The sequence below is a fragment of the Phyllopteryx taeniolatus genome, chromosome 1, assembly GCF_024500385.1.
Source record: "Phyllopteryx taeniolatus isolate TA_2022b chromosome 1, UOR_Ptae_1.2, whole genome shotgun sequence".
In the NCBI taxonomy this organism is placed as follows: domain Eukaryota; kingdom Metazoa; phylum Chordata; class Actinopteri; order Syngnathiformes; family Syngnathidae; genus Phyllopteryx; species Phyllopteryx taeniolatus.
Genome location: NC_084502.1, coordinates 41991122 through 42015478, shown reverse-complemented (window position 1 = coordinate 42015478; position 24357 = coordinate 41991122). Strand labels below are relative to the sequence as shown.

The 24357-nt window shown below is 43.4% G+C and overlaps 1 protein-coding gene across 2 annotated transcripts in view; it reads left to right on the top strand.

Moving 5' to 3' along the window:
* Positions 1–24357, top strand: part of abcc4 (ATP binding cassette subfamily C member 4 (PEL blood group)) — a 56923-nt gene that overhangs the window by 19397 nt on the left and 13169 nt on the right. For both annotated transcript variants that reach the window (XM_061796421.1, XM_061796431.1), the window contains 14 exons: positions 64–227; positions 5710–5835; positions 12402–12651; positions 12923–13030; positions 14541–14630; positions 14716–14907; positions 15084–15178; positions 15257–15343; positions 16151–16247; positions 20131–20325; positions 20414–20551; positions 23267–23304; positions 23922–24025; positions 24123–24269. In XM_061796421.1, coding sequence (XP_061652405.1) covers positions 64–227; positions 5710–5835; positions 12402–12651; positions 12923–13030; positions 14541–14630; positions 14716–14907; positions 15084–15178; positions 15257–15343; positions 16151–16247; positions 20131–20325; positions 20414–20551; positions 23267–23304; positions 23922–24025; positions 24123–24269 — 1831 coding nt within the window. The remainder of the gene's footprint in view (positions 1–63; positions 228–5709; positions 5836–12401; positions 12652–12922; positions 13031–14540; positions 14631–14715; positions 14908–15083; positions 15179–15256; positions 15344–16150; positions 16248–20130; positions 20326–20413; positions 20552–23266; positions 23305–23921; positions 24026–24122; positions 24270–24357) is intronic.

Genomic DNA, 24357 nt, shown 5'->3' with positions numbered 1-24357 from the left:
CTTGTGATGAGATAAGACTCCTGATCTGCATTTTTACATGGTTTGTGTTTTTGTCTTTACCAGGTGACAATCTTCCTGCACTTCCTGTGGGTGGCGCCCCTGCAGGCAGCAACCGTGGTGGGGCTCCTGTGGCTGGAGATTGGGCCATCTTGCCTGGCAGGCATGGTGGTGCTCATGTTTCTAATGCCTGTGCAGACCCTGTTCGGGAGGCTGTTTTCCAAGTTCAGGTAGGTTTTCAGAAATTCCTGACTCTCTGATTCCCACAGCTGATGTTAATAAAATCCACTAGAAAACAACACAGTTAAGCAGGGTTGTGCAGAGACTTTTGGAGGTGCAGGTGCTCAAAGTTCAGGGGGCACATGGAAGAAGAGTTTACAGAAAGATACTGTGCTATACAGGTGCATTTCAATAAATTCCTATAGTGTAGAAACGTTTCTTATATTTCAGCATTGGAGTAATTTTATTTATCCAGGAATTGTCCCATTAAGATACAAGATCCTTTCTTCCAGGGAGTCCTGGGCCAAGTTGGCATACGCAAAGTTTTCAACATAAAAGCAGGACATACATAATATACATGACATGCACCCATGCACACATACAAATAACATTAAGACAAGCAAACAAAAAATAGTAGGCTACTGATTTGGAGGTGCTGATTCTCATCCCAGCCGCTTCAGACTCGGCTGGGAACCGCTCCAGTGAGAGTTGGAGTTCATGGCTTGATGAAGCCAACAGAACCACATCATCTGCAAAAAGCATATATGCAATACTGAGGCCACCAAACCGGACCCCCTCTACGCCTCGGCTGCGCCTAGAAATTCTGTCCATAAACGTTATGAACAGGATCGGTGACAAAGGACAACCCTCACCGGAAAACGAATCCGACTTACTGCCGGCAATCCGGACCAAACTCTGACACTGGTCGTACAGGGACTGAAAGCCCGTAACAGGTGGTTTGACACCCCATACTCCCGAAGCACCCCCCACAGGACTCCCCGAGGGACACGGTCGAATGCCTTCTCCAAGTCCACAAAACACATGTAGAAATGTTGGGCGAACTCCCATGCACACTTGAGAACCCTGCCGAGGGTGTAGAGCGAGTCCACTGTTCCACGCACAGGACGAAAACCACACTGCTCCTCCTGAATCTGAGATTCGACTTCCCGACGGACCCTCCTCTCCAGCATCCCTGAATAGACCTTACCAGGAAGGCTGAGTGAGGAGTGTCTTCCCCCTGTAGTTGGAACACACCCTCCGGAACACACGATGTCCTCGCGATGTTGCAGAGGTGTGTCTACCAGGACAGCTCCACAACATCCAGAGCCTTTAGGAACTCCGGGCGAATCTCATCCGCCACCGAGGAGCTTTTTAACCACCTCGGTGACCTCAACCCCAGAGATACGAAAGCCCGCCTCAGGGACCCCAGACTCTGCTTCCTCGTGGGAAGGCGTGTCAGTGGAATTGAGGAGGTCTTCGCAGTAGTCTCCCCACCGACTCACAAGTCCCGAGTCGAGGTCAGCAGTGCCCCATCCCCACTATACACAGTGTTGATGGTGCACTGCTTCCCCCTCCTGAGACGCCGGATGGTGGACCAGAATTTCCTCGAAGCCGTTGGGAAATCGTTCTCCATGAGAACCACCAAAGCTGCATTCCGCTTGGCCAGCCGGTACCCGTCAGCTGCCTCAGGAGTCCCACAGGCCAAAAAAGCCCTTATAAGACTCCTTCTTCAGCTAGTGTCCACCAACGGGATCGGGGATTGCAACCACGACAGGCACCGACTACCTTACGGCCATAGCTCCGGTCGGCAGCCTCGGCAATGGAGGCGCGGAACATGGTCCACTCGGACTCAATGTCCCCGAGACATGGGTGAAGTTCTGCCGGAGGTGGGAGTTGTAACTCCTTTTGACAGGGGATTCTGACAGATGTTCCCAGCAGACCCTCACAATACATTTGGGCCTGCCAGGTCAGACCGTCATCTTCCCCCACCATTGGAGCCAACTCACCACCAGGTGGTGATCAGTTGACAGCTCCGCCCCTCTCTTCACCTGAGTGTCCAAGACATGCGGCCGCAAGTCCGATGACACGAACACAAAGTCGATCATCGAACTGCGACCTAGGGTCTCCTGGTGCCAAGTGCACATGTGGACACGCTTATGCTTGAACATGGTGACAGAACAACTCTGGTTCTGATTGGGGGGGGGGCGTTCCTCCCAATCACGCGACTCCAGCTCTCACCGTCATTGCCCACGTGAGCATTGAAGTCCCCCAGCAGAACAATGGAGTGCCCAGCGGGAGCGCTCTCCAACACCACCTCCAAGGACTCCAAGAATGGTGGGTACTCTGAACTGCTGTTTGGTGCATAGGCACAAACAACAGGACCCATCCCCCCACCCGAAAGCGCAGGGAGGCTACCCTCTCGTTCACCGGGGTGAACCCCAATGTACAGGCGCCGAGCCGGGGGGCAATAAGTATAGCCACACCTGCTCGGCCCCTATCACCGTGGGCAACTCCAGAGTGGAAGGAGTCCAACCCCTTTTGGGAGGACTGGTACCAGAGCCCAAGCTGTTTGTGGAGGCGAGCCCAACTATATATAGTTGGAACTTCTCAACCACGCACACCAGCGTGGGCTCCTTCCCTGTCATAGAGGTGACGTTCCACGTCCCTAGAGCCAGTTTCTGTAGCCGGGTATCGGATCGCCAAGGTCCCCGCCTTCGGTCACCGCCCAGCTCACAATGCACCTGACCCCTATGGCCCCTCCCACAGGTGGTGGGCCCATGGGAAGGGGGACCAATGTTACCCTTTCGGGTGCAGGCCCGGCCACCAGGCGCTCGGCTTCGAGCCCCACCTCCAGGCCTGGCTACAGAGAGGGGGCCCCGGTGACCCGTGTCTGGGCAAGGAAAAACGCGATACAATCATTTTTCTCATCATAGGGGTCTTTGGAGCTGTGCTTTGTCTGGTCCCTCACTTAGGACCTGTTTGTCATGGGTGACCCTGCCAGGGGCATAAAGCTCCAGACAACTTAGCTCCAAGGATCATTGGGACACACAAACCCCTCCACCACGATAAGGTGACGGCTCAAGGAGGGGCATTATTTTATTGCTCTCACTATTAACTCCCCTGGACATTGTCATTGATGGTGACATGACCTTATATTCAGTGTACCTTTCACATTTGAAGGAGGGCTCTCTGTCTGTATCAGGTACAGTATTCATAAATTTCTAACAACAACAAAATGATAGAATAAATAGTTTTAAAATGAGGAGCCTATAATCAAGATGATTCCATAGCTTTAAAGACATGACTCTTCAGGTAAGAATTGTTTTCATGTTCTTGTCAGTTTGATATTGTTTATGGATCCATACTTGGCGGCACGGTGCACAACTGGTTAGCACATCTTTTTCACAGTTCTGAGGACCTGGGTTCAAATCCGGCCTCGCCTGTATGGGGTTTGCATGTTCTCCCCGTCCCTGCATGGGTTTTCTCCGGGTACTCTGGTTTCCTCGCACATCCCAAAAACATACATGGTAGATTAATTGAAAACGCTATATTGCCCGTAGGTGTGAATGTGAGTACGATTGGTTGTTTGTTTATATTTGCCCTGCGATTGGCTGGTGACCAGTTCAGGGGGTACCCCGCCTCTCGCTCAAAGATAGCTTGGTTAGGCTTCAGCATGCCTGCGACTCTTTTGAGGATAAGCAGTACGGAAAATGGATGAATGGATGGATGGATCCATACTCCTTCACTCTAAAAGGAAAAAAACCATCCAAAAATACACATTTAGATGGCATTTGTTTATCTGCCCTCTGTCTTTGTGTATAGTTCTGTTTGATATCTTTCTATGCTGCTGCTTACAGGACACTAGGACACACTCACTAACTTTTGTTTGTTAAAACTGACCACACCTTGTTAAGAATACACACACCCACACACACACCCACACACACACCCATTACAGACATACTGATAACATTCAGACTGAGAGCAGGCGAGAACTGGTTCGGCTTGTGAAGGAACAGACTGTTATCTGAAAAGGGGAGCCACTCGGCTTCCGGATCCCATGAGAGAATTAGAATCAGAATCCTCTTTATTTGCCAAGTATGTCTCAAAAACCAACCAGTTCAGGGTGTACCCCGCCTCCTGCCCGATGATAGCTGGGACAGGTTCGAGCACGCCCGCGACCCTAGTGAGGAGAAGCGGCTCAGAAAATGGATGGATGGATGGATGTCTCAAAAACACAAGGAATTTGCCTACTCGAGTTGGAGCCGCTCTAGTAGGACAACAGACAGCCATTTGACAGAAAGTACTTTTGAGACATAAAAACACAGTACGGAGAGTCACTGAGCAATGAAAGGTTACCGGTAATGTGGTAATGGCGATACTTTTATTTTTTTGACAATTGTGCAAATTATGTCCTCTAGCAATTTAGAGCAGTTTGAAATGACTAGTTGTGCAATAATTTGAAACAGTGTCAATTGTGCAATGGTGCAGATATTTCTCAAGCACATGAGAGGCCAGTATTGGTCAATAGCAGAGGGGCGAGACTACTACAGTGAGTGCACGAATAATGTATAATTGGCCGACAGAGATGTACAAAAAATCTCAAGACAAAATTGACAGCATGTTTCAATGGAACTGTAAGTTAACTGTTTAAGAGGTTAATGACAAGAGGGACGAAGGTGTTGGAATGTCTGCTAGTTTTAGTTTGCATTGCTCGATAGCATATACCTGAGGGAAGAAGCTGGAAGAGGTAGTGACCAGGATGTCCAAGAGACAATCATTTATTTAAAAAAAAAAAGAAGAAAAAAACATCCCAGAGAAAAATGGCACTTTTTCTTTAGGGAGAAAAAAGGGCAGGGGCTCAAGCCCCCTTTGATGTCTATGTATGCACGTGCGTGGTGGGGGCCTTTCTCATCGTGACCTGCGCACATTCACTGCCAACAACGAGGTGAGTTACTGTGTCCACGCCAGCGGACAAACCCAAAGGGAATTGCATTTTCGGGGTGTAGGCTTAGCTAGTTAGCTAACTGCACATTGCAATTGCGGTGGGTAACCTCTGATGTCAACGAAGGCGCTCAAGTTCTTATATACAGTCGTGGGGGACAAATGACTTATGCCGTGCGTACTTGTGCGTCCTCTTTTTTCGCAACCCCACACCCCACCCAACAATCAGGAAAACTGAAATGGTGAAAAACTATTTAACGCTCTCCACAACGGAGTACCCCATAGTTCTCAGTCTTTGCACGTTTTCAGCAATTCTCTGAAACAAATTCCTGAATTGACTTTACACAATGCGGCACGGTGGACGACTGGTTAGAGCGTCTGCCTCACAGTTCTGAGGACCGGGGTTCAATCCCCGCCCCCGCCTTTGTGGAGTTTGCATCTTCTTCCCGTGCCTGCGTGGGTTTTCTCCGGGCACTCCGGTTTCCTCCCACATCCCAAAAACATGCATGGTAGGTTAATTGAAGTCTCTAAATTGCCTCTAGGTGTGAATGTGAGTGTGAATGGTTGTTTGTTTATGTGTGCCCTATGATTGGCTGGCAACCAGTTAATGGTGTACCCCGCTTCCTGCCCAATGATAGCTGGGATAGGCACCAGCACTCCCGTGACCCTTGTGAGGATAAGCGGCTCAGAAAATGGATGGATGGACTTTACACAATCTTTAATTGTGTTGAACCACTTTTCAATAACTTTACTTCCTCTCATCTGCAGGAGTAGGACGGCCATTCTTACTGACAGCAGGATTCGCACAATGAATGAGGTGGTATCTGGCATTAGGATCATCAAGATGTATGCCTGGGAGAAACCATTTGCTGCTTTGGTGTCGGATGTCAGAAGGTGAAATTTATGTTCTTTAACCGCATTGTTCAATAATTAGGAGAAAGCCTTTAGAAATGACTTGTTCTGAGCAAGAAGCTTCATTGTAGAACTATGATGTCACCTTCACCTTAACAAAGGTGACAGTGTGTCAGGTTTTCCAACACGTCCATTTCTGTTTCAACCACATCATTAGACACATCTGCACAATCTACTGTATATGTTCCTCTGAATGATAATCAGTCCTGGGTGTTGTCTGTCTCAAATTATTGGATGGATGGATGGCTGGATGATAGAGTGGGAGCACATTACACTAATTTTATTTTAAGGTTTGGGCCTTCTTATCTGTCAGAGCTGCTTTTACCCCATTAACCCTCGGGGCAGGGTTGTAATAGTTTTGAGTTTTCCATTATAGTTAGTTTTTATTTCATTTTGACATTTTATTCCAAATACAGTTAGTTTTAATTAGTTTTTAAAGGTTTGTTGGTTTTTATGAGTTTTTTCCCCCACAAATTCTGTGTATACTTTAGTTTTTGTTAGTTTCAGTATTAGTTTTATTTTTTATACAGGGTTTGAGAAATACCCTGTGAGATATTAAAAAAAAAAAAAAAACACAAAATACCATTTTAATAAATTTATTAACTTACTAACTGATGAACAAACATCCACAAATCAAATACAGGTACAGGTATGTGCCAAAAAATTACAATATCGAGAGAAAGTCCATTTATTTCAATAATTTGTTTCAAAAAGTGAAAGTTGTATATTACTTCACCACACACAGTTACAATTTTGATGATTATGGCAGAAAGACAAAAAATAAACAAACCCAGTGTAGCCTATATGAGGGTTAACTAAAAACTTAATTAATTTAGGAGAAAAGAATAAGCCGAAGCAACGCCTGCGTTACTTCCGGCTTAGCGTCATTTTAAGTTTAATCGTTAAAATCCAACTAATATGTCTCTTAAAGGGGAGACTTTTTTATATACATAAAATTTAGGGAAAGTGACGAGAAACATTTTAATCAGTCTTGTAATCTGAAGGTTGCTAAACTTTATGAAATTTTGAGTTCTAGATAACAGAGGCTTACTTAAACTCAGAACACACACAAAATACAACCAAGAGTGGAATTTGATGGTGTATTTAATGACATTTATTGACAAGGGATCTAGAGGGAAACACACAAAGGGGTCTAACTAAAGAAAGAAAATAACACTAATAATGGCAAAAAGAAGGAAAATAGGTGTACGAAAAGGGAAAAAGAACATTGTGTGTTGGACTAAAGTGGAAAATGCGAGCGTTTAACGCGTCCATTCTGGACGAGGGAGAGGGGAAGTTGAGATTTTGTCTGGAGTTAGTAATTTTCCCGAAATTATTAGGCACTAATATTGTACAATCTGGTACACTTGCAGTGTCTACTCACGAGCGTAGGTCTCTCTCTGGGCGCGTCTCAGAAAGCACGGAGACAGATTTGATGGAAGAGGGAAAAAATGTAGAAAAATAAAGCAAAGAACGAAAGAGGCAGAAGACGAATAATGGTTGTTCGTCACACCTCCTTTGGAGAATATGACCGTCTCTCTCCCCGCCTGCTTTCCGGGATTCGCTCGCAAGTTCGGGGAACTCACACTTGGCTGGGAGCAACTGTTCGGGAGGCTTGGCAGCGGGGGTCCAAGGAGGCTAGGGAGCCGGATCTCCATCCCCAAGGCCCGCGATGACAGAACCGTGTGCCCGAACAAAGAAAGGGCAGGGGGTTGGGTGGCTAAGGCTAGCCAGACAAGAGCTAAGAAGCCAGAGAAAAAACACAAGAGCGCAAAAACACGAGAGACTTCAGAAGGTGGGAGTTAAGAGTTAAATACACCGGAGGGGCGGCGTGTGCAAGAGGGACAGAGAAGACCACACTCATCAGCTTGAATCACCATTTTATCAAATGTGATAAAATGGGGTTAAAATCATATATTAATATAAAATAACCTCAACTTGGTACTCTCTTTACTCAGAGGTCAAGTATATCGGACTGACTGTTTATACTTTAGTCTTGGCAAATCAACTGCTTTTGAGTCACATCACATTTTATGCTGCTTGGATTTAAATCAAGACAAGCAATTCTGAAAATCTCGAAATTGCGCTTGTAAAGTTGACACTGACACAGACATCAAGGCATACATTTGGAATATTTCTGCCGAGTACCTGAAATATAAAAACAGACATATATCCTTGGTTAAACATCAAATGAGAGTTCACGGGTTCCAGTACTCTCAAACGCCAGTGGGTGGTGCCTTGCATGCACGTTTGAATATTAACTCGATCAGTTGTTGCTGTATTTGCATTCCATCGTCGATCGGTCCCTTTTGGGCTGTTGTGAGTTCAAACGAAGAAATGACTGATGACTGTAAACCAAGATTTTGAGGGGACCTGCTAATTACTTTAGGGTCCACTAGATGTCTTCTTGGGGGAGTCTCACAGCAGGGCGGTTTTTATCAATACTGGTGGAGCATGTCCGCTACACCAGTATTTCACAAAATTTTAATATCATCATGATTTTATTTTCCAGCAGGATTTGGCACCTGCCCACAAAGCCAAAACTACCAATACCTGGTTTAATAGCCATGGGATAACAATACTGGATTGGCCAGCAAACCCGCCTGACTTGAACCCCATTGAAAATGTATGGGGTATTGTCAAGAGGAAGATAAGGGAACAGAAACCTCGAAATGCAGACAATCTGAAGGCCAATATCAAAGCAACGTGGGCTACAATAACACCTGAACTGTGTGCCAAAGGCTGATCACCTCCATGCCACGTCGCCTTGATGCTGTAATTAATGCAAAAGGAGGCACAACAAAGTACTGAGGGCATGTTACTTTAATACACTTTTCAGAAGGCCAACATTTCTGTGTTTAAGATCCTTTTTTTTGGTCACATGAAATATTCAAATTTTGTGAAATACTGGATTATTTTATTTTTTTGTCTTTCTGCCATAATCATCCAATTTGAAACAAATAAAGGCTTGAACTGAAACGGCTGAAATAACTATTTCACACGTCACCATTTTTCTCACGAAATATACCGTATTTTCACGCCCATAAGGCGCACTTAAAAGTCTTAAATTTTCTCCAAAATGGACGGGGCGCCTTATAATGCCTTGTGCCTTATGTGTGCACAAATCTATAAATGCTGTGTTGTGATGAGCGCTCCGCTTGACTGACTGGGAGCATTTCCTGCCGACACGCTGCTTATACAGAGGAAAAGCGGACGTGGCTGAGGACAGGACGTTAAACGGGGAAGGGTGCGCGTGAAGGAGGACGCTAAAGGCACGCCCCCAGTAGGTATATAGCGCCGGTATGTCCATTGTGCAAAACAACATCGGTTTGGCTAAGGACCCCCGAAAATGACTGCGGTCAAGCCAGCTTCCACTCGTAAAGTAGCAATCAAGCCAGCCGCCCCTAATTTTGTTCATACTAGGCATTACGGTAATAATTCGCCAACTAGCAGCGAAAGCCACCTTCAAATTAAAAGCTTCCCAATAATACGGACGTCAATGCTCTTCGGTTAAAGAATGCAACTAGCAAGGTTAATTAGAATCTTGAGATGCATTAAAAAATTTAGTTTATTAGTTTTCAGAGACTTTTAGTTTGAAATACAAACTCAGATCTTCATCAAACCTCTTTTAGTGGAGTCCTTGGTGGTCTGTCGCACAGATCTGGACTTGTCTTGCGATACCAATGGGATTATGTTGGGGTGACTTTGGCTCAGTAGGTAGAACAGGTTCGAATCCCTGCTACGACTGTCCGCTTGTCGAAGTGTCCTTGGGCAAGACACTGAAGCCTAATTTGCTCCCAGTGGGCCTGGCAGCACCTCGCATGACAGCAGTCGCCTGTTGGTTTATGAATCTGTGTGTGAATGTGAGGCTTGTAAAGCGCGTTGGGCACTGTGATGATGTAGATAAAGTGTTATATAAGTGCAGTCCATTTACCACACTTCTATCTACATCTACAGTTTTTAATGTATCTCAATATTCAAATTAACTTTGCTGGTTGCATTCCTTAACCGAAGAGCACTGACGTCCGTATTATTGCCTCGATCAGGTCCTCCTCGCAAGATTTCTGACAGAGGAGTGCAACGAATAATCAGAAGAGTTGTCCAAGAGCTAAGGACAGAGAGCTTCAAATAAATAAATTAATTAATTAGCAGGTACTGTTGTCACAAGGGAAACAATGAGTAAAGTACTCCACCGCCATGGCCTGTATGCATGCTCACCACTCAAGACCCCATTGCTAAAAAATAATAATAATAATAAATAAATAAAGGTCAAATCTCGTTTAATGTTTGCTGAACAACATTTGGACAAGCCAGTTAAATACTGTGAGAATATAGTCTGGTCGGATGAGAGCAAAATTTAACTGTTTGGATGCCATAATGAACACCACGTTTGGAAGAGAAATGGCACTGTACATCACTCTAAAAACACTATACCAACAGTGAAGTTCGGAGGTGGGAACAAGATGGTGTGTGGCGGCTTTTCAGCAAATGGTACTGGTAAACTTCACAATTTTGAAGGAAGGATGAATGGGCAAATGTACTGAGACATTCTTGACAAAAATCTGCTGCCATCTACGAGGATGATGAAAATGAAACGAGGGTGGACATTTCAGCAGGATAATGATCCAAAACATACTGCCAAGGAAACTCTCAATTGGTTTCAAAGAAAAAAAATAAGCTGCTAGAATGGCCCAGCCAATCACCTGACTTGAATCCAATCGAAAATCTATGGCAAGAACTGAAACTCAAGGTCCATAAAAGAAGCCCACGGAATCTTCAAGATTTGAAGACTGCTTGTGTGGAGGAATGGGCCAAAATCACAACTTCTTCACAATCTTGAAACTTGTCATTGCAAACAAAGGCTTTTGTAAAAAGTATAAAATATATACCAGTTAGCGTGTTCAATACTTTTTCCTTGTGTCATTTCACATTTTCAGCTACTATATTTCACTTGGTGTGTGGTGAACTAAGTTCACATACAAGCCCGCGACCCTTGTGAGGATAAGCGGAATGGAAGACTAATGAATGAACGAATAAGTTTCACTTTTTGAAAAAAAATTATTGAAATAAATGGACTTCCCCTCGATATTCCAATATTTTGGCACATACCTGTACTGTATAACAGTCCACAACATTTGAAACAGCACCTTTTTATTGGCTGCTAGCCAACAACGTCATTTCTAGGCGACACAGTAACTATCCTTCCACAGTAACTACTATTCCCAAACGACTGTTCCACCTTCCTTGTTTGGTACGGCTGTACCGAAATGAATACATATAAAATCAACCATGAAAGCTCACGTATGAAATTAATTAATTCATTCATTAATAATTCATTCAGACGAAAACTGAAAAAAAATTTGCGATAATTATTATTAGTTTTGGTTTGTTTTATAAACATAAACTGTGGTTTCACTTAGTTGTTTTTTAAAAAACATTTTAATTTTTATTTATTTTGTTAACTAAAATGTTTTTTCAATTTTAGTTTTAGTTATTTCATTAGTTTTTGTTTACGATAACAACCTTACCTCGCGGGCCCTGAGGTCCTCCGGCTCTGGCCTTTTAGTTATTCCCAAAGTCAGGACACACACTTACGGTGAGGCGTCATTCCAGTTTCTCGGCCTCAGTCTGTGGTACAACCTGCTGGAGCATCTCAGGGCTCCAGAGAACTTCATGTTTTTAAGAATAGGCTCAAGAGCCAACTTTTTAATTTAGCCTTTGACTAATATTTGACTTTAACTTACTTTTCAACTGTTTTATTTAGTTTTTAACTTTTATTGTATTTTCAATGTTTTGAGTATAATTTATCATATTTTATCTTTATTTTTATGCTATTTTGTACAATCTTAGGTCTTCACTTTAGTTTTCATTGACCGTTGAGTTTGATATGTATGTATATGCTTTTTTTATGTTTATGATTATTTTATTATCTTTCAGTGTTTCCTCAGAGGAAGCCCTCTGCACTGGGAGCTGTAATGGACTGTTGTCATGGTCCTGGCTCATGGGGTCCTCAGTTTTCATATGTGGCTCTCCTTACGCCACAAACTGGGGCTTTATGCCGGTGTCCTGTGGCCGCGGTCTGGTGTCTGCTCTTGGTGCAGATGGCTCCCTGAGATGATGTTTTCTCACTTTGTTTCTCTGTGCCCAGCCATAGGTCGTTACATTATCACATTATTATTATTAATATTATTATTTTTTTAACTGTGTGTGTGTGTGCGTGTGTACGCATATGTGTGTCTGTGGATGAGTAGCGGGAGGGGATTGATTTTAACTGTGTAAAGCACTTTGCGTTACATGTCATTGTTTGAAAAGTGCTGTATAAATAAAGTTTGATAGACTGATTGAATGGGGTTTGCCTCAAAAATTGTAAACAGGACATTGCACAGACGGAAAAAAAGAGTGTGCAGATGCACCTAATACATTTTTGTTAAAGTCTCATTAGTGTGCTTCCCCTATCAGTCTGAGTCATTTGGCTTTTAATTTCTGTGTCCCTCCTCCTCATCACCATCATCATTATCACCAGTATCATCTTCCCCCATTCTCTGTAGGAAGGAGATCTACCAGATCATGATGAGCTCGTACTTGCGCGGCCTCAACATGGCCTCCTTCTTCTGTGCCAGCAAGATCATCGTCTTCATCACCTTCACCCTCTATGTCCTGTTGGGGAACAAAATCTCTGCCAGCCGAGTCTTTGTGACTGTGGCACTATACACAGCAGTGCGCCTCACTGTGACGCTCTTCTTTCCCAGTGCCATAGAGAAGCTCTACGAGAGCCGTGTCAGCATTCAGAGGATCCAGGTCCGTCACTGTGTAATCACGTCGACGTTTGAACTATGGCCTGCCAATTTGAGCACTAAAGCCACTTATGGGATTTTATAGAGTTAATCAGGCAGGCGGGGCTGCCTATTTCGTCACTGAATTTCAGTTTTTCATTTGAGAATTTCCAAATTTGCCATCACACAACATTACTCAGTCTTTTGCCAGCAGTGTAACACAATCATTTTTTTGAGTTCTTGATGCATGAAAGAAGTGCATAACTTGGTCTATGTCGTTGTCTATTTTGATCAAGGAGTTTTTGTTGCTGGATGAGATGACAAAGGCTAGCACTCGTCTGCCACTTGCCGAGAAGCAAGATTCTGCCATTGAGATCCAGGACCTTATATGCTACTGGGACAAGGTTAGAATCATCCATCCATCCATTTTCTTTACCGCTTATCCTCACTAGGGTCTCGGGCTGCTGGAGCCTATCCCAGCTATCTTTGGGCGGGAGGCGGGGTACACCCTTAACCGGTCGCCAGCCAATTGCAGGACACATAGAAACAAACAACCATTCGCACTCAGATTCACACCTACGGGCAGTTTAGAGTCTTCAATCAACCTACCACGCATGTTTTTGGGATGTGAGAGGAAACCGAAGTGCCTGGAGAAAACCCACCCAGGCACAGGGAGAACATGCAAACTCCACACAGGCGGGGCCGGGATTTGAACCCCAGTCCCCAGAACTGTGAGGCAGATGTGCTAACCAGTCATCCGGTGATTAGAATCATCAGTCTGTTAAAGACCTACTTCACTACATCACACTACCCTACTTCCCCAACCTTTTTTCAGTCACGGACCGGTTCAAAGATGTGCATCTATTTTACGGACTGGCCACCATCCGCTGTTCGTAGGGGGCTGACGGACATTCCAGAAGCTAACTGATCTTGCTCCATTTTCTTTACAGATTTTTATTTACCAACCCACACCAGAGAACTAAAGGTTCAGACTTACAAAAAAGAAAAAGAGACGATATTACTATGATCACTAAGCTGGTATTGCTTAATTAGCCCTGAACCTAACAGCGATAGACAAAGCAAAGTAATGTAGACCACTTTAGCCTGCTTTTTTTTTAAATCACTTCCTGAAATGTTGGCCACAACTGCATGTAAACAAACATTTTATTTTCATTTCTACTCCTTTGACTATTAGGAAGAAATAATAGATGATAATAGATTTTGATTGCTGATCAGATTTTCTTTATGCAGTATATTATTTATATTAAGTGATAAGTAACTAAATGTTATTCAAGACAGCTGGAACATACTAGAAAAGATTAAATATTGATCTTTAAAAGTGAGGTAAGGTAACAAAAGGTGTGTAACCCATGAGTATTAAAATTATTTTAATTACAATAACAATACATCCATCCTTCCATTTTCCATACCGCTTATCCTCACTAGGGTTGAGGTCGGGCTGGGGCCTATCCCAGCTGACTCTGGGTTAGGTGGGGGTACACCTTGAACTGGTTGCTAGCCAATCGCAGGGAACATATAAACAAACAAGCATTCACACTCACATTCACACCTATGGGCAATTTAGAGTCTTCAATTAACCTACCATGCATGTTTTTGGGATGTGGGAAGAAACTGGAGTACCCAGAGAAAACCCACGCAGGCACAGGGAAAAGATGCAAACTCCACACAAGCGAGGCTGGATTTGAACTTGGGTCCTCAGAACTGTGAGGCAGATATGCTAACCTGTCATCCACCATGCTGCCTAATAACAATACATTTTATTGCAATTAAAGTTTGCATGGCATATCCAATTGAGACTTTAAAGTAGAGATAAGGTCAAATGATGCCGACAAAGTCTTTAATGTGAATATGACTTAAGGTCACGCTCATACTGTATGTGTGCCACCTCCACAGAGTCTGGATGCTCCATGTCTACAGAATGTCACACTCAGTCTGACTGAAAAACAGCTGTTGGCTGTTATTGGACCAGTGGGTGCAGGGAAGGTAAACACAAATAAAAAAATCCATTAGATTAGAAGGGAGTGTGACATCACCTGCAAGCTCATTTGTTATCTCTTGTTCGACCCAGTCCTCGCTATTGAGCTCAATCTTGGGAGAGCTTCCCGTTGAAAAGGGGGCGATGAAGGTCAAAGGCCAGCTAACGTATGCTGCCCAGCAGCCCTGGGTATTTCCTGGCACAATCCGCAGCAACATCTTGTTTGGAAAGGAGTTGGATCTGCGCATGTACGAGAAAGTCCTCAGAGCTTGTGCCTTAAAGCGGGTGAGCAAGTCAAGTGATTGTTGTAGTTTTTCATAACATGCTAAGACAGGTGGAAACTGTCCCGTAATTGTCTTCACGGCTCTGAATACCATTGTTTGTTGGCACTTTGTTACTTTTGTATATGTTTTGATGATCTAAGTCAAATTATGAATGGCCACTCGTGCCACACTGTGCAGGATTTAGAACTGCTCCCAGATGGAGACCTGACCCTCATTGGGGACCGCGGTGCCACACTCAGTGGGGGGCAGAAAGCTCGTGTCAACCTGGCCAGGTAGTACACATGCAATAAAAGATCGGTGGTTGCGTGCCCCAATGTTGTACTATTCAATGGATGTCTGAGTGTCTCCAGGGCTGTGTATCAGGATGCCGATATTTACCTTCTGGATGATCCTCTCAGTGCTGTGGACGCTGAAGTCGGGAGGCACCTCTTTGAACAGTGAGGAAGTAAATTGCATCACATTTCCAGACATTGTAAATGAGAACTCAGGAAGAATTTATCCACTTTGGAGTGGGCTATTTTTAGTCTTCTTACATTGGTGTTTTAAATCACCTAACAGGCGTATGTTAAAAACATACAGTATTTTTAACTTAGACACTTTTCCACAGCCTGAGGTGTGAAAAAGGGAAACCAGGAGTGTTTGCCTTGTATTAATTTACTGAGTAAAAGCAATTATTTACTCATTTCCATGTTTTGGAAATGTGTAACTTTCATTTATTTTCAGGAATAAATTCCACTTCATATGTCTATTCCCTCTTTTTCTCAAGTCGATGTTTTTGTGATGGGGTATTCATAAATTACTTTTTGGAGGCTCCTAAAATGCCTTCAAATTTAGGATTACAGCATCATTGGTTGCTTGGACAGCTCGTGAATGTATTTTCTTGCAAACAGTTTTTTTTTTAAGCTGTCATTGCTGTGGACAGATTTCTTAGTCCCAATGTGGTGAGAAATCCATTGAAAAAAAAATACCCATCTAGTCTACAGATATATTTCATCAATCTTTGGAGTGTGTAATGTGTAGAACTGGACACGGATCGAAATGAAAGCCTAACTATAAAGATGAAGGAATGTGTTTGAAGTAAGACAGGAAGAGGTGCGGTGCTGGTCCTGTCGTGGTGACAATGGCTCTTCCTGATGCACTCTTCCTCTTAGGAATAACAGGACTGTTGCATAACACAAGAACACAGACTCGGGTCCAGTAAATATTTAGATTGTTTTATTGTAGACCATTTATTGTCAAACCAGGTGCATCTGTGGCCTGCTGAAGAGCAAACCCCGTATCCTGGTCACCCACCAACTACAGTATCTGAAGGGAGCAGACCAGATTGTGGTCCTCAAAGAGGTTTGTGCATTTAAACATTGTCCAAATGCAAGTTAGAATGCTCTAATTCTTTGATGTTTGACTCGTGAAAAAAGGACTCAATGTTTTTACCCTACATGAAGACTATTTGTGGGTTGGAGAAAGGCAAAAATATAACAGCCCATCTCTTCATCTTCTACACTACATATAATGTTCATGGTTGGTGTTAAACTGAAGTTTATCGCAGATGGCCCATACCTATTGCTAATGTTGGCAGACTACAACCAGGACTGATTGCTATTCAGTCAGTGTTATTGTCAAGTTACAGTTATTGTCTGTTACATTTGCATGACAGTCAACTCTGTGACGCACTAGACTAACAAATGGCCCAAACGTCACACATGACTTAATCGTGAATCAGTATATTTTTTAGGGCTCGGACTCACCCTCTAAATCCCGATTCAGTATTCGTTTTGACAGTAACAAATGACTTCCGAATCTGAATCGAAACGTTACTCCTTATACCAGGGGTGTCAAACTTATTTTAGTTTGCGGGCCACATTTACCCCAATTAGATCTCAAGCGGGCTGGACCACAATATTTGTGGCTAAAAAATCCATAAATAATAGCTATTCAAAATTTTACCCATTGTTTTGGTCCAAATAATTACAAGCACCTTTGGAAGACATTCACATTTATTCATTATTATCTTGTTGCAAATTTTGTTGCAAATCATATGAGCAGTTTGAAATTTTTAACCAAAAATTATTTCAACAGTACTATGAATCAGTGAGTGTGTACCATTCAGTTATGCATCCTTTGTAAATGCATGCAGAAAATTTTAAGTTGTGGCAGTGCATGAAAAAAACAAAACAAAGTTCCAACCAACCAACCTCTTTTGAAGTGAAGCTTTTGACTGAAATTTTGTAATATTCAATGTCTTAAAACATTTCTACAGGAGGTATTTATTTTCACAGTGTGAACATGGCACACCATTATATATTAGAGTAATCCTGAAACTTGGCATTGTTTGGCCTTCACATGTGCACCAATGTCATTTAAGTGTTGTCAGTGCACCCTCCAGCGGACAAAAGTAGCAACAATAGTTATTTTTATTGAAAAATAACAGTGAATGTGTTCTCCATCCCTATGGGCCAGATTGGACCCCTTGACGGGCTGGTTCTGGCCCGCGGGCCGTGTTTGATATCTGCCTTATACTATTCTGAAATAATAGTAAGAAATGAAAAATCTAGGCTTTACACGATCAGGATTTTTGGGGCCAATCACAGATCAGCAAGTTTAAAAAAACAGATAACCGATCACCGATCCGATCACAAGATGGAGCAATGTGTCTATTTACATGACTTGTTCATTTATTGTATATACTTGTGTACTGTATATTGTATCCATCCATCCATCCATTTTCTGTACAGCTTATCCTCACAAGGGTTGCGGGCATGCTGGAGCCCATCCAAGCTCAAATTATTCTCTAGCATTTTAGACAGAATTAAAACAGCAATCACCTCGAGGTGGCATTCAAGGATTGGCCACTGACATAAGTTTAGGTCAAATAAACATTACAATATGACAGAAATAATGGGTGCTAACTTACTGTAATTAAATTACTTTATTGCAATTAAATTATGTTAATAAATACTGTTAATGACATGCTTACTCTAACTTTCTCACTGTCCCAGCTATATGGACGGGTGTTGTCCAGAGTTTGAGTCAGTTTGACTTATTTTTTTTTTTTTCACCCCCCACGCTGCGTTGCTTGAATGCGGCATGCTCCTCGTGTACATTCTTCAGGTGCTCGATCAAATTTGTTATGTTGAAGCATTTAGATGACGTTGCCCACGACATACTTCAGTTTTGCACAGACTGCAAATAACTTACGTGCTGTTTGTCTGAGACACAGCAAAATAGTCCCACACCGACGACATGTTTTTTCACCGACAAGATGAAAAAAAATTATTGGCCGTCAGATAGACACAGTACTGCGCAAAAAGGCAAGTGACAAGGCTAAAAATAAACTAGCTTTTGGATTCATACGCGACGAAGACGCGGAGTTAAATGTCTTGTGCGGAGCCGATCGATGACGTCTTTGATCGGATCGGTGACTTATGACATGAAAGCTGATCAGCCGATCAGCATAAAATTCTAATTATCGGCCGATACCAATAACACCGATCAGATCAGCGTAAAGTCTAGAAAAATCCAATTTGATTATTTGAAAATCTACTGAACGGGTAAGAGAGTACGCTGGCTCGCTTTGGCTGCCCCGTTTTGGCTGGGGCTTCTGCTTCCAGAAAAGTTCTTCTTTTTAGTTTAAAATGGCTTACTTTAACCAGCATCCCCTCACCGTATGGTGTCCAAAGGGAGAACCCAGGTTGGTATTGTGCCTGTCGGTGCCATAAATCCTCACTGCCTTGGATCAGCTGACTTCTTTCTAAAGAGCCGGCTGGGTACCTAGCCACGCTGTGTTGGATCAACTTTCTCCCATTCATTATGCCGTGGTCACCGGCCAACTCGGCCTCCTTTTCGGCTTCAGTTTTGGTGCTCCCATGAATATCCATGCAGCTCATTAGGTGGGGACTGGCTGCATTGTGGGCCGTGCGGGGTGGTGGGTGGTGTCTTGCTCTCCTGGGGATGGGAAGGCGGTGGGGTTTGGCTGGGAGGATGGCATTGGGTCCCTGTCCCCTCACTCACACTCTCGTCCTATAGAGTTTTATAATTTACAGTCACTCCCACCGGACTTCAGTTGTACAGCCAGGTTCTCGACCCTTATCTTGCATGCATCCCCTCCTGTCCTTGCCCTGTCCTATCTTGTGCTGTCCTTCCCTCACAGGGTGTAGCACTACTGGCCCATACAACATATCTAATATGTCATTATTCTAGGTATATAATGATTTAGTTTCCTCATCTTGTTTACAGCTAGTGCTTTGTGTTTTGTTGTCTTCTTTTCTCAATCCCCTCTAGAAACCTTGTTCTGTTCGACTGATTGACTTTGATTCTCAATAAATGTCCATTAAAGTACTAAGAAACCACAGCGGCAGCTTAAAAAGTCCACTGTGACACAGTAAAACTGTTCTGGCATCAAAAGGATACGGATCCTCCTTTCTGCTTGACCTAAGAGCCAAACAGGACCAAAAAAGAAATAAAAATTAAAAAAGGCTAAAAATGGAAATATTTTGTAATGTGTTTTATTGTATTTTATTGTATTATATGTTATTCTTTGGCGGCACGGTGGCCGACTGGTTAGAGTGTCAGCCTCACAGTTCTGAGGACCCGGGTTCAATCCCCGGCCCCACCTGTGTGGAGTTTGCATGTTCTCCCCGTGCCTGCGTGGGTTTTCTCCGGGCACTCCGGTTTCCTCCCACATCCCAAAAACATGCATTAATTGGAGACTCTGAATTGCCCGTAGGTGTGACTGTGAGTGCGAATGGTTGTTTGTTTGTATGTGCCCTGCGATTGGCTGGCAACCAGTTCAGGGTGTGCCCCGCCTCCTGCCCGATGACAGCTGGGATAGGCTCCAGCACGCCCGCGACCCTAGTGAGGAGAAGCAGCTCAGAAAATGGATGGATGGATGGATGTTATTCTTTGATTCGTCGTCATTCAAATCAGAAAATTCTTATTTGGTGTTCGTTTTTCCAGCAGATCTGATGAATCACCACCAATTCGTGCACAGCCCTTTTATTTTTTTTATGGTTCTTGCAGTTCAGCCAGGAGGTGCCTACTACAAAGTCCCCTTGCCAGACTAAAAGTCTGCTCAGTAGCATCAGAAGTGTCAAGTGGCGCTGTGCATATGGCACACTGGCCATCATTTGTACAGCTCTTACTCGAGCCACCATGCATGTGATAATGCTTCCAGTACTGGCATGCGTGTCCAATTAGAAATCATTGCATACATGTATTCTTGTTCCAGGGTCACATGGTTGCCAAGGGGACGTACGCAGAGCTACAGCAGTCTGGAGTGGATTTCACCTCACTATTGAAGAAGGATGAGGAGGAGGAGCCGCAGACCTCAGACCTCTCCTCCCGAAGCCGGACTTTGTCCCAGAACTCAGTGCGGTCTCAGGCCTCTTCTGTGCATTCGGTCCAGGATGGAGACTATTTGGCAGTTTGTACAATTATTGTGTTTGCAAAAATAGCTTGGATGGTGAAACCTTAAAAGAAATGATGCAACATAACTGGTCCTTCACACCCAGGCTGAGCCAGTTCACACGTTGGCAGAAGAGACTCGCGCACAGGGATCCATTGGATTGAATATGTACATGAAGTACTTGCGGGCTGGTGCTAGCATTTTGGTTGTGGTCGTTGTGATGCTCCTAAACATTCTGGCCCAGGTAAGCAAAAGCAAAGCCACTTACAGGTCCAGGAATGGAAATTTGTAGAAACATTGTAGAATTCATTTCTATCCCAAGTAGAATTCTGGGAGTCACTGATGGTTTAATGTGGTGTTTCCAAATTAGGGGGTCAGGACCCAAAAGTGGGTCATGGACAGCTAGCAAAAAATTATATGTATTTGTATTCAGATTTTTTTTTCGGTAGAGTACAATAAATTCCCACATTGAACTTGTTAGGAAAGTGACAGGAAATGTTATTCATGCCATCATCACTAGTTTACTCTGTAAACAAATACAGTGCAGCTAAGCCTCTGGCTAGTAGGAGTCATGACTAGCAGTATGCTTTGGGCGGTATGTCAAACGCATTTGAAACTGTTTTCAAAAATATAACATACAGCACAGGTGTTTTTTCGAGGCTGGTTTTAAACAAAAAAAAAGCTTTATTATTCTATAAGAGTGGGTTATGACTTGGCAACAATACGAAAATGCAGGTCCCAGGGTGACAACAGTTGAGAGCCACTGGTGTAGTGGTACACTAGCATGACTTTGATGCAGGCAGCAACCAGTCTAGGCTGTAGTACGAGGGGTTTTAGGGACATGATTCAGGATTAGCTCTCACATTTACTAAATTTTTGGTATTCAAATGCTTTCACGGACACAAACTACTTAAAGGCTCTCGTAAACACTAGTCAAATGCGCTTATAAACATGAGTCAAACACTCTCATACACAGAAGTGAAAGTCTTGCTCTCATAAACACTACTCAAATGTTCTCATAAACACAAGTTAAATGCGTTCATGCGAGCATGTCACTGGCATTCATGCTTCATGTCACTGATGCTCACGTCAATCGCATTCACACGTTCATGTCACTGACACCAACGTGACACATGAATGTCGTGTCACACATGCATTAAAAACACTTTATTTCTTCTTTTGACATATTTTAGTTACTCAGTTTGGGGAATTTGTTTTTTTTAATTTGCTATGTGGGCAGCACGGTGGATGAATGGTTAGCACATCGGATGACTGGTTAGCACATCCGACTAACAGTTCTGAGGTCCCGGGTTCAAATCCGGCCTCGCCTGTGTGGAGTTTGCATGTTCTCCCCGTGCCTGCGTGGGTTTTCTCCGGGTACACATCCCAAAAACATGCATGGTAGGTTAACTGAAGACTCTAAATTGCCCGTAGGTGTGAATGTGGGTGTGAATGGTTGTTTGTTTCTGTGTGACCTGGATTGGTTGGCGACCAGTTCAGGATGTACCCCGCCTCTTGCCCGAAGATAGCTGAGATAGGCTCCAGGACGCCCGCGACCCTAGTGAGGATAAGCGGAACGGAAGATGAATGAATGAATGAATTTGCTATGTGGGCAGCACGTTGGACGACTGGTTAGCACGTTGGACGACTGGTTAGCACGTCGGACGACTGGTTAGCACGTCGGACGACTGGTTAGCACGTCGGACGACTGGTTAGCACGTCGGACGACTGGTTAGCACGTCGGCCTCACAGTTCTGAGGACCTGGGTTCAAATCCGGCCTCGCCTGTGTGGGGTTTGCATGTTCTCCCCGTGCCTGCATGGGTTTTCTCCGGGTACTCCGGTTTCCTCGCACATCCCAAAAACATACATGGTAGGTTAATTGAAAATGCTATATTGCCCGTAGGTGTGAATGTGAGTGTGAATGGTTGTTTGTTTCTGTGTGACCTGCGATTGACTGACGACCAGTTCAGGTAGTATCGCGCCTCTCACCCGAAGATAGCTGGGATAAGCTCCAGCACGCACGCAACCCTGGTGAGGATAAGCATTACGAAAGATGAATGAATGAATTTGCTATAATCATCCACATTTTACATATATATTTTAATTATGAAATACTTCACTCTGAGTGTGTGCAGTGAATCTCTATGAGTTTCACTTTTTGGATTGAACTAACTAATTAAATTAAGATTTACACTATTCGCGTGTGAGCATAATTGACGTGTGCATGAGCATGATTGACACGAACGCGTGAATGCCAGTGACGTGTGCATGAGCATGATTGACACGAACGCATGAATACCAGTGACGTGCGTGAATGTGATTGACATGAACGCGTGAATGCCAGTGACATGTGCGTGAATGTGATAGACGTGTGCGTGAGCTTCAGTGACATGAACACAAGAATGCCAGTGACGTGTGTGTGTGAATGTGATTGACGTGTATGTGAGCATCAGTGACATGAATGCCAGTGAGATGCTTGCGTGAACGCATTTGACTAGTGTTTCTAAGTGTTTTAGTAGTGTTTATGAGCGCAAGACTTTCATTCGTGCATATGAGTGTTTGACTAACGTTTATAAGAGCATTTGACGTGTTTCATGAGCGCATTTGACTAGTGTTTATGAGAGCCTTTCAGTAGTTTGTGTGTGTGAAAGCATTTGAATAGTAAGTGTGAGAGCTAATCCTGAATAATGTCCCTAAAGGACCCTCACACTGTAGTTTGCCTTTCACCGTATCCCAGCTCGTCGTACCCCAGCTCACTTGCGAATTTGAAAAGGATAAGTGGTATAGAGAATTAATGAATGGATGGATGAATTTTGATGAGCATAAAGAGTTGTTCACTAAGATCAGAAAATAGACATAAGAAACTCCTTAACATGTACAAATTCTTTAAAAAAAGATTAGCAGTTGAATAATGAGTTGTGTGAGATGCATTTGTAACACTAACACTGCATTTTTCAGGTGGCGTACATTGTGCAGGACTGGTGGCTGGCTTACTGGTAGGTGGAAAACCACACTCTCCCTCTTTATTTGTTTTATTCTCTTGTTAATTCTGTTTTTAATGCATGATTGATGTACAGTCCTCGTTGGCCTCGAAAGGCACTAATAAATAAAGTCTATTATTATTATTATTACCACAAGGTGGAGTTTATATTTGTTTTGTGGCAACATTTAACATTGTAACCCATGTGAAAGACACTACCAGTTTACTTTTCAATATTTTTCTATATTTATTTATTTTTAGATACTCTATAAATATAATCAAACTATTTTTTTAAAAGAGTTCCAACAGAGAACAATTTTAAGTTTGAAAAACTGTAATTTGTCACTGGAATGAAATGTAACATGGCGATGTGAAACGGGCAGAAAATGCATTAATTTCTTAGAATGTATAAATCAGAGTGACAGAGATAATAATCAACTTTCAGCATTCAATAAAACAACTGTGACCTTTGGTATTCACAGGCAAAGATGGACCTGTGTATACATACCGTCAATATACTGTACATACTCTACATTTGGATCATCTTACAGCATTGTCACTGTCAAGTCTTGAGTGAGCAGAAGTTAGCAATCCAGCAACCCTGACTTGTTTACATGTGATTGATGTCATCAGGGCTGAAGAGCAAGGAAAGCTAGATAACAACAGCACCGTGGCCCTCAATATGACCAAAGTTTACAAAGAGCTAGACCTTGAATTCTACTTGGGCATTTATGGAGGTGACATACACTTTGAGTCAGCTCTTTGCAAATATGCACACTTGCCTTGTTACAAAATGACAACGTGGGATGCCGTGCCTCTACTGCTATTTTACAGGTTTGACAGCGGCCACCATCATTTTTGGTTTTGTGAGGACTTTGCTAATGTTCAACATGCTGGTGAGATGTACACAGGCCCTACACAACAACATGTTTACCGCCATCCTCCGCACTCACGTGCGCTTCTTTGACGTCAACCCCATTGGTGAGCAACTGTCGGTCATCTTGTTTGTGAATGTATGAGATCTTTATTAGATGTTCCTAGAAGCTCCCCTTGACAGTTATATTTATAT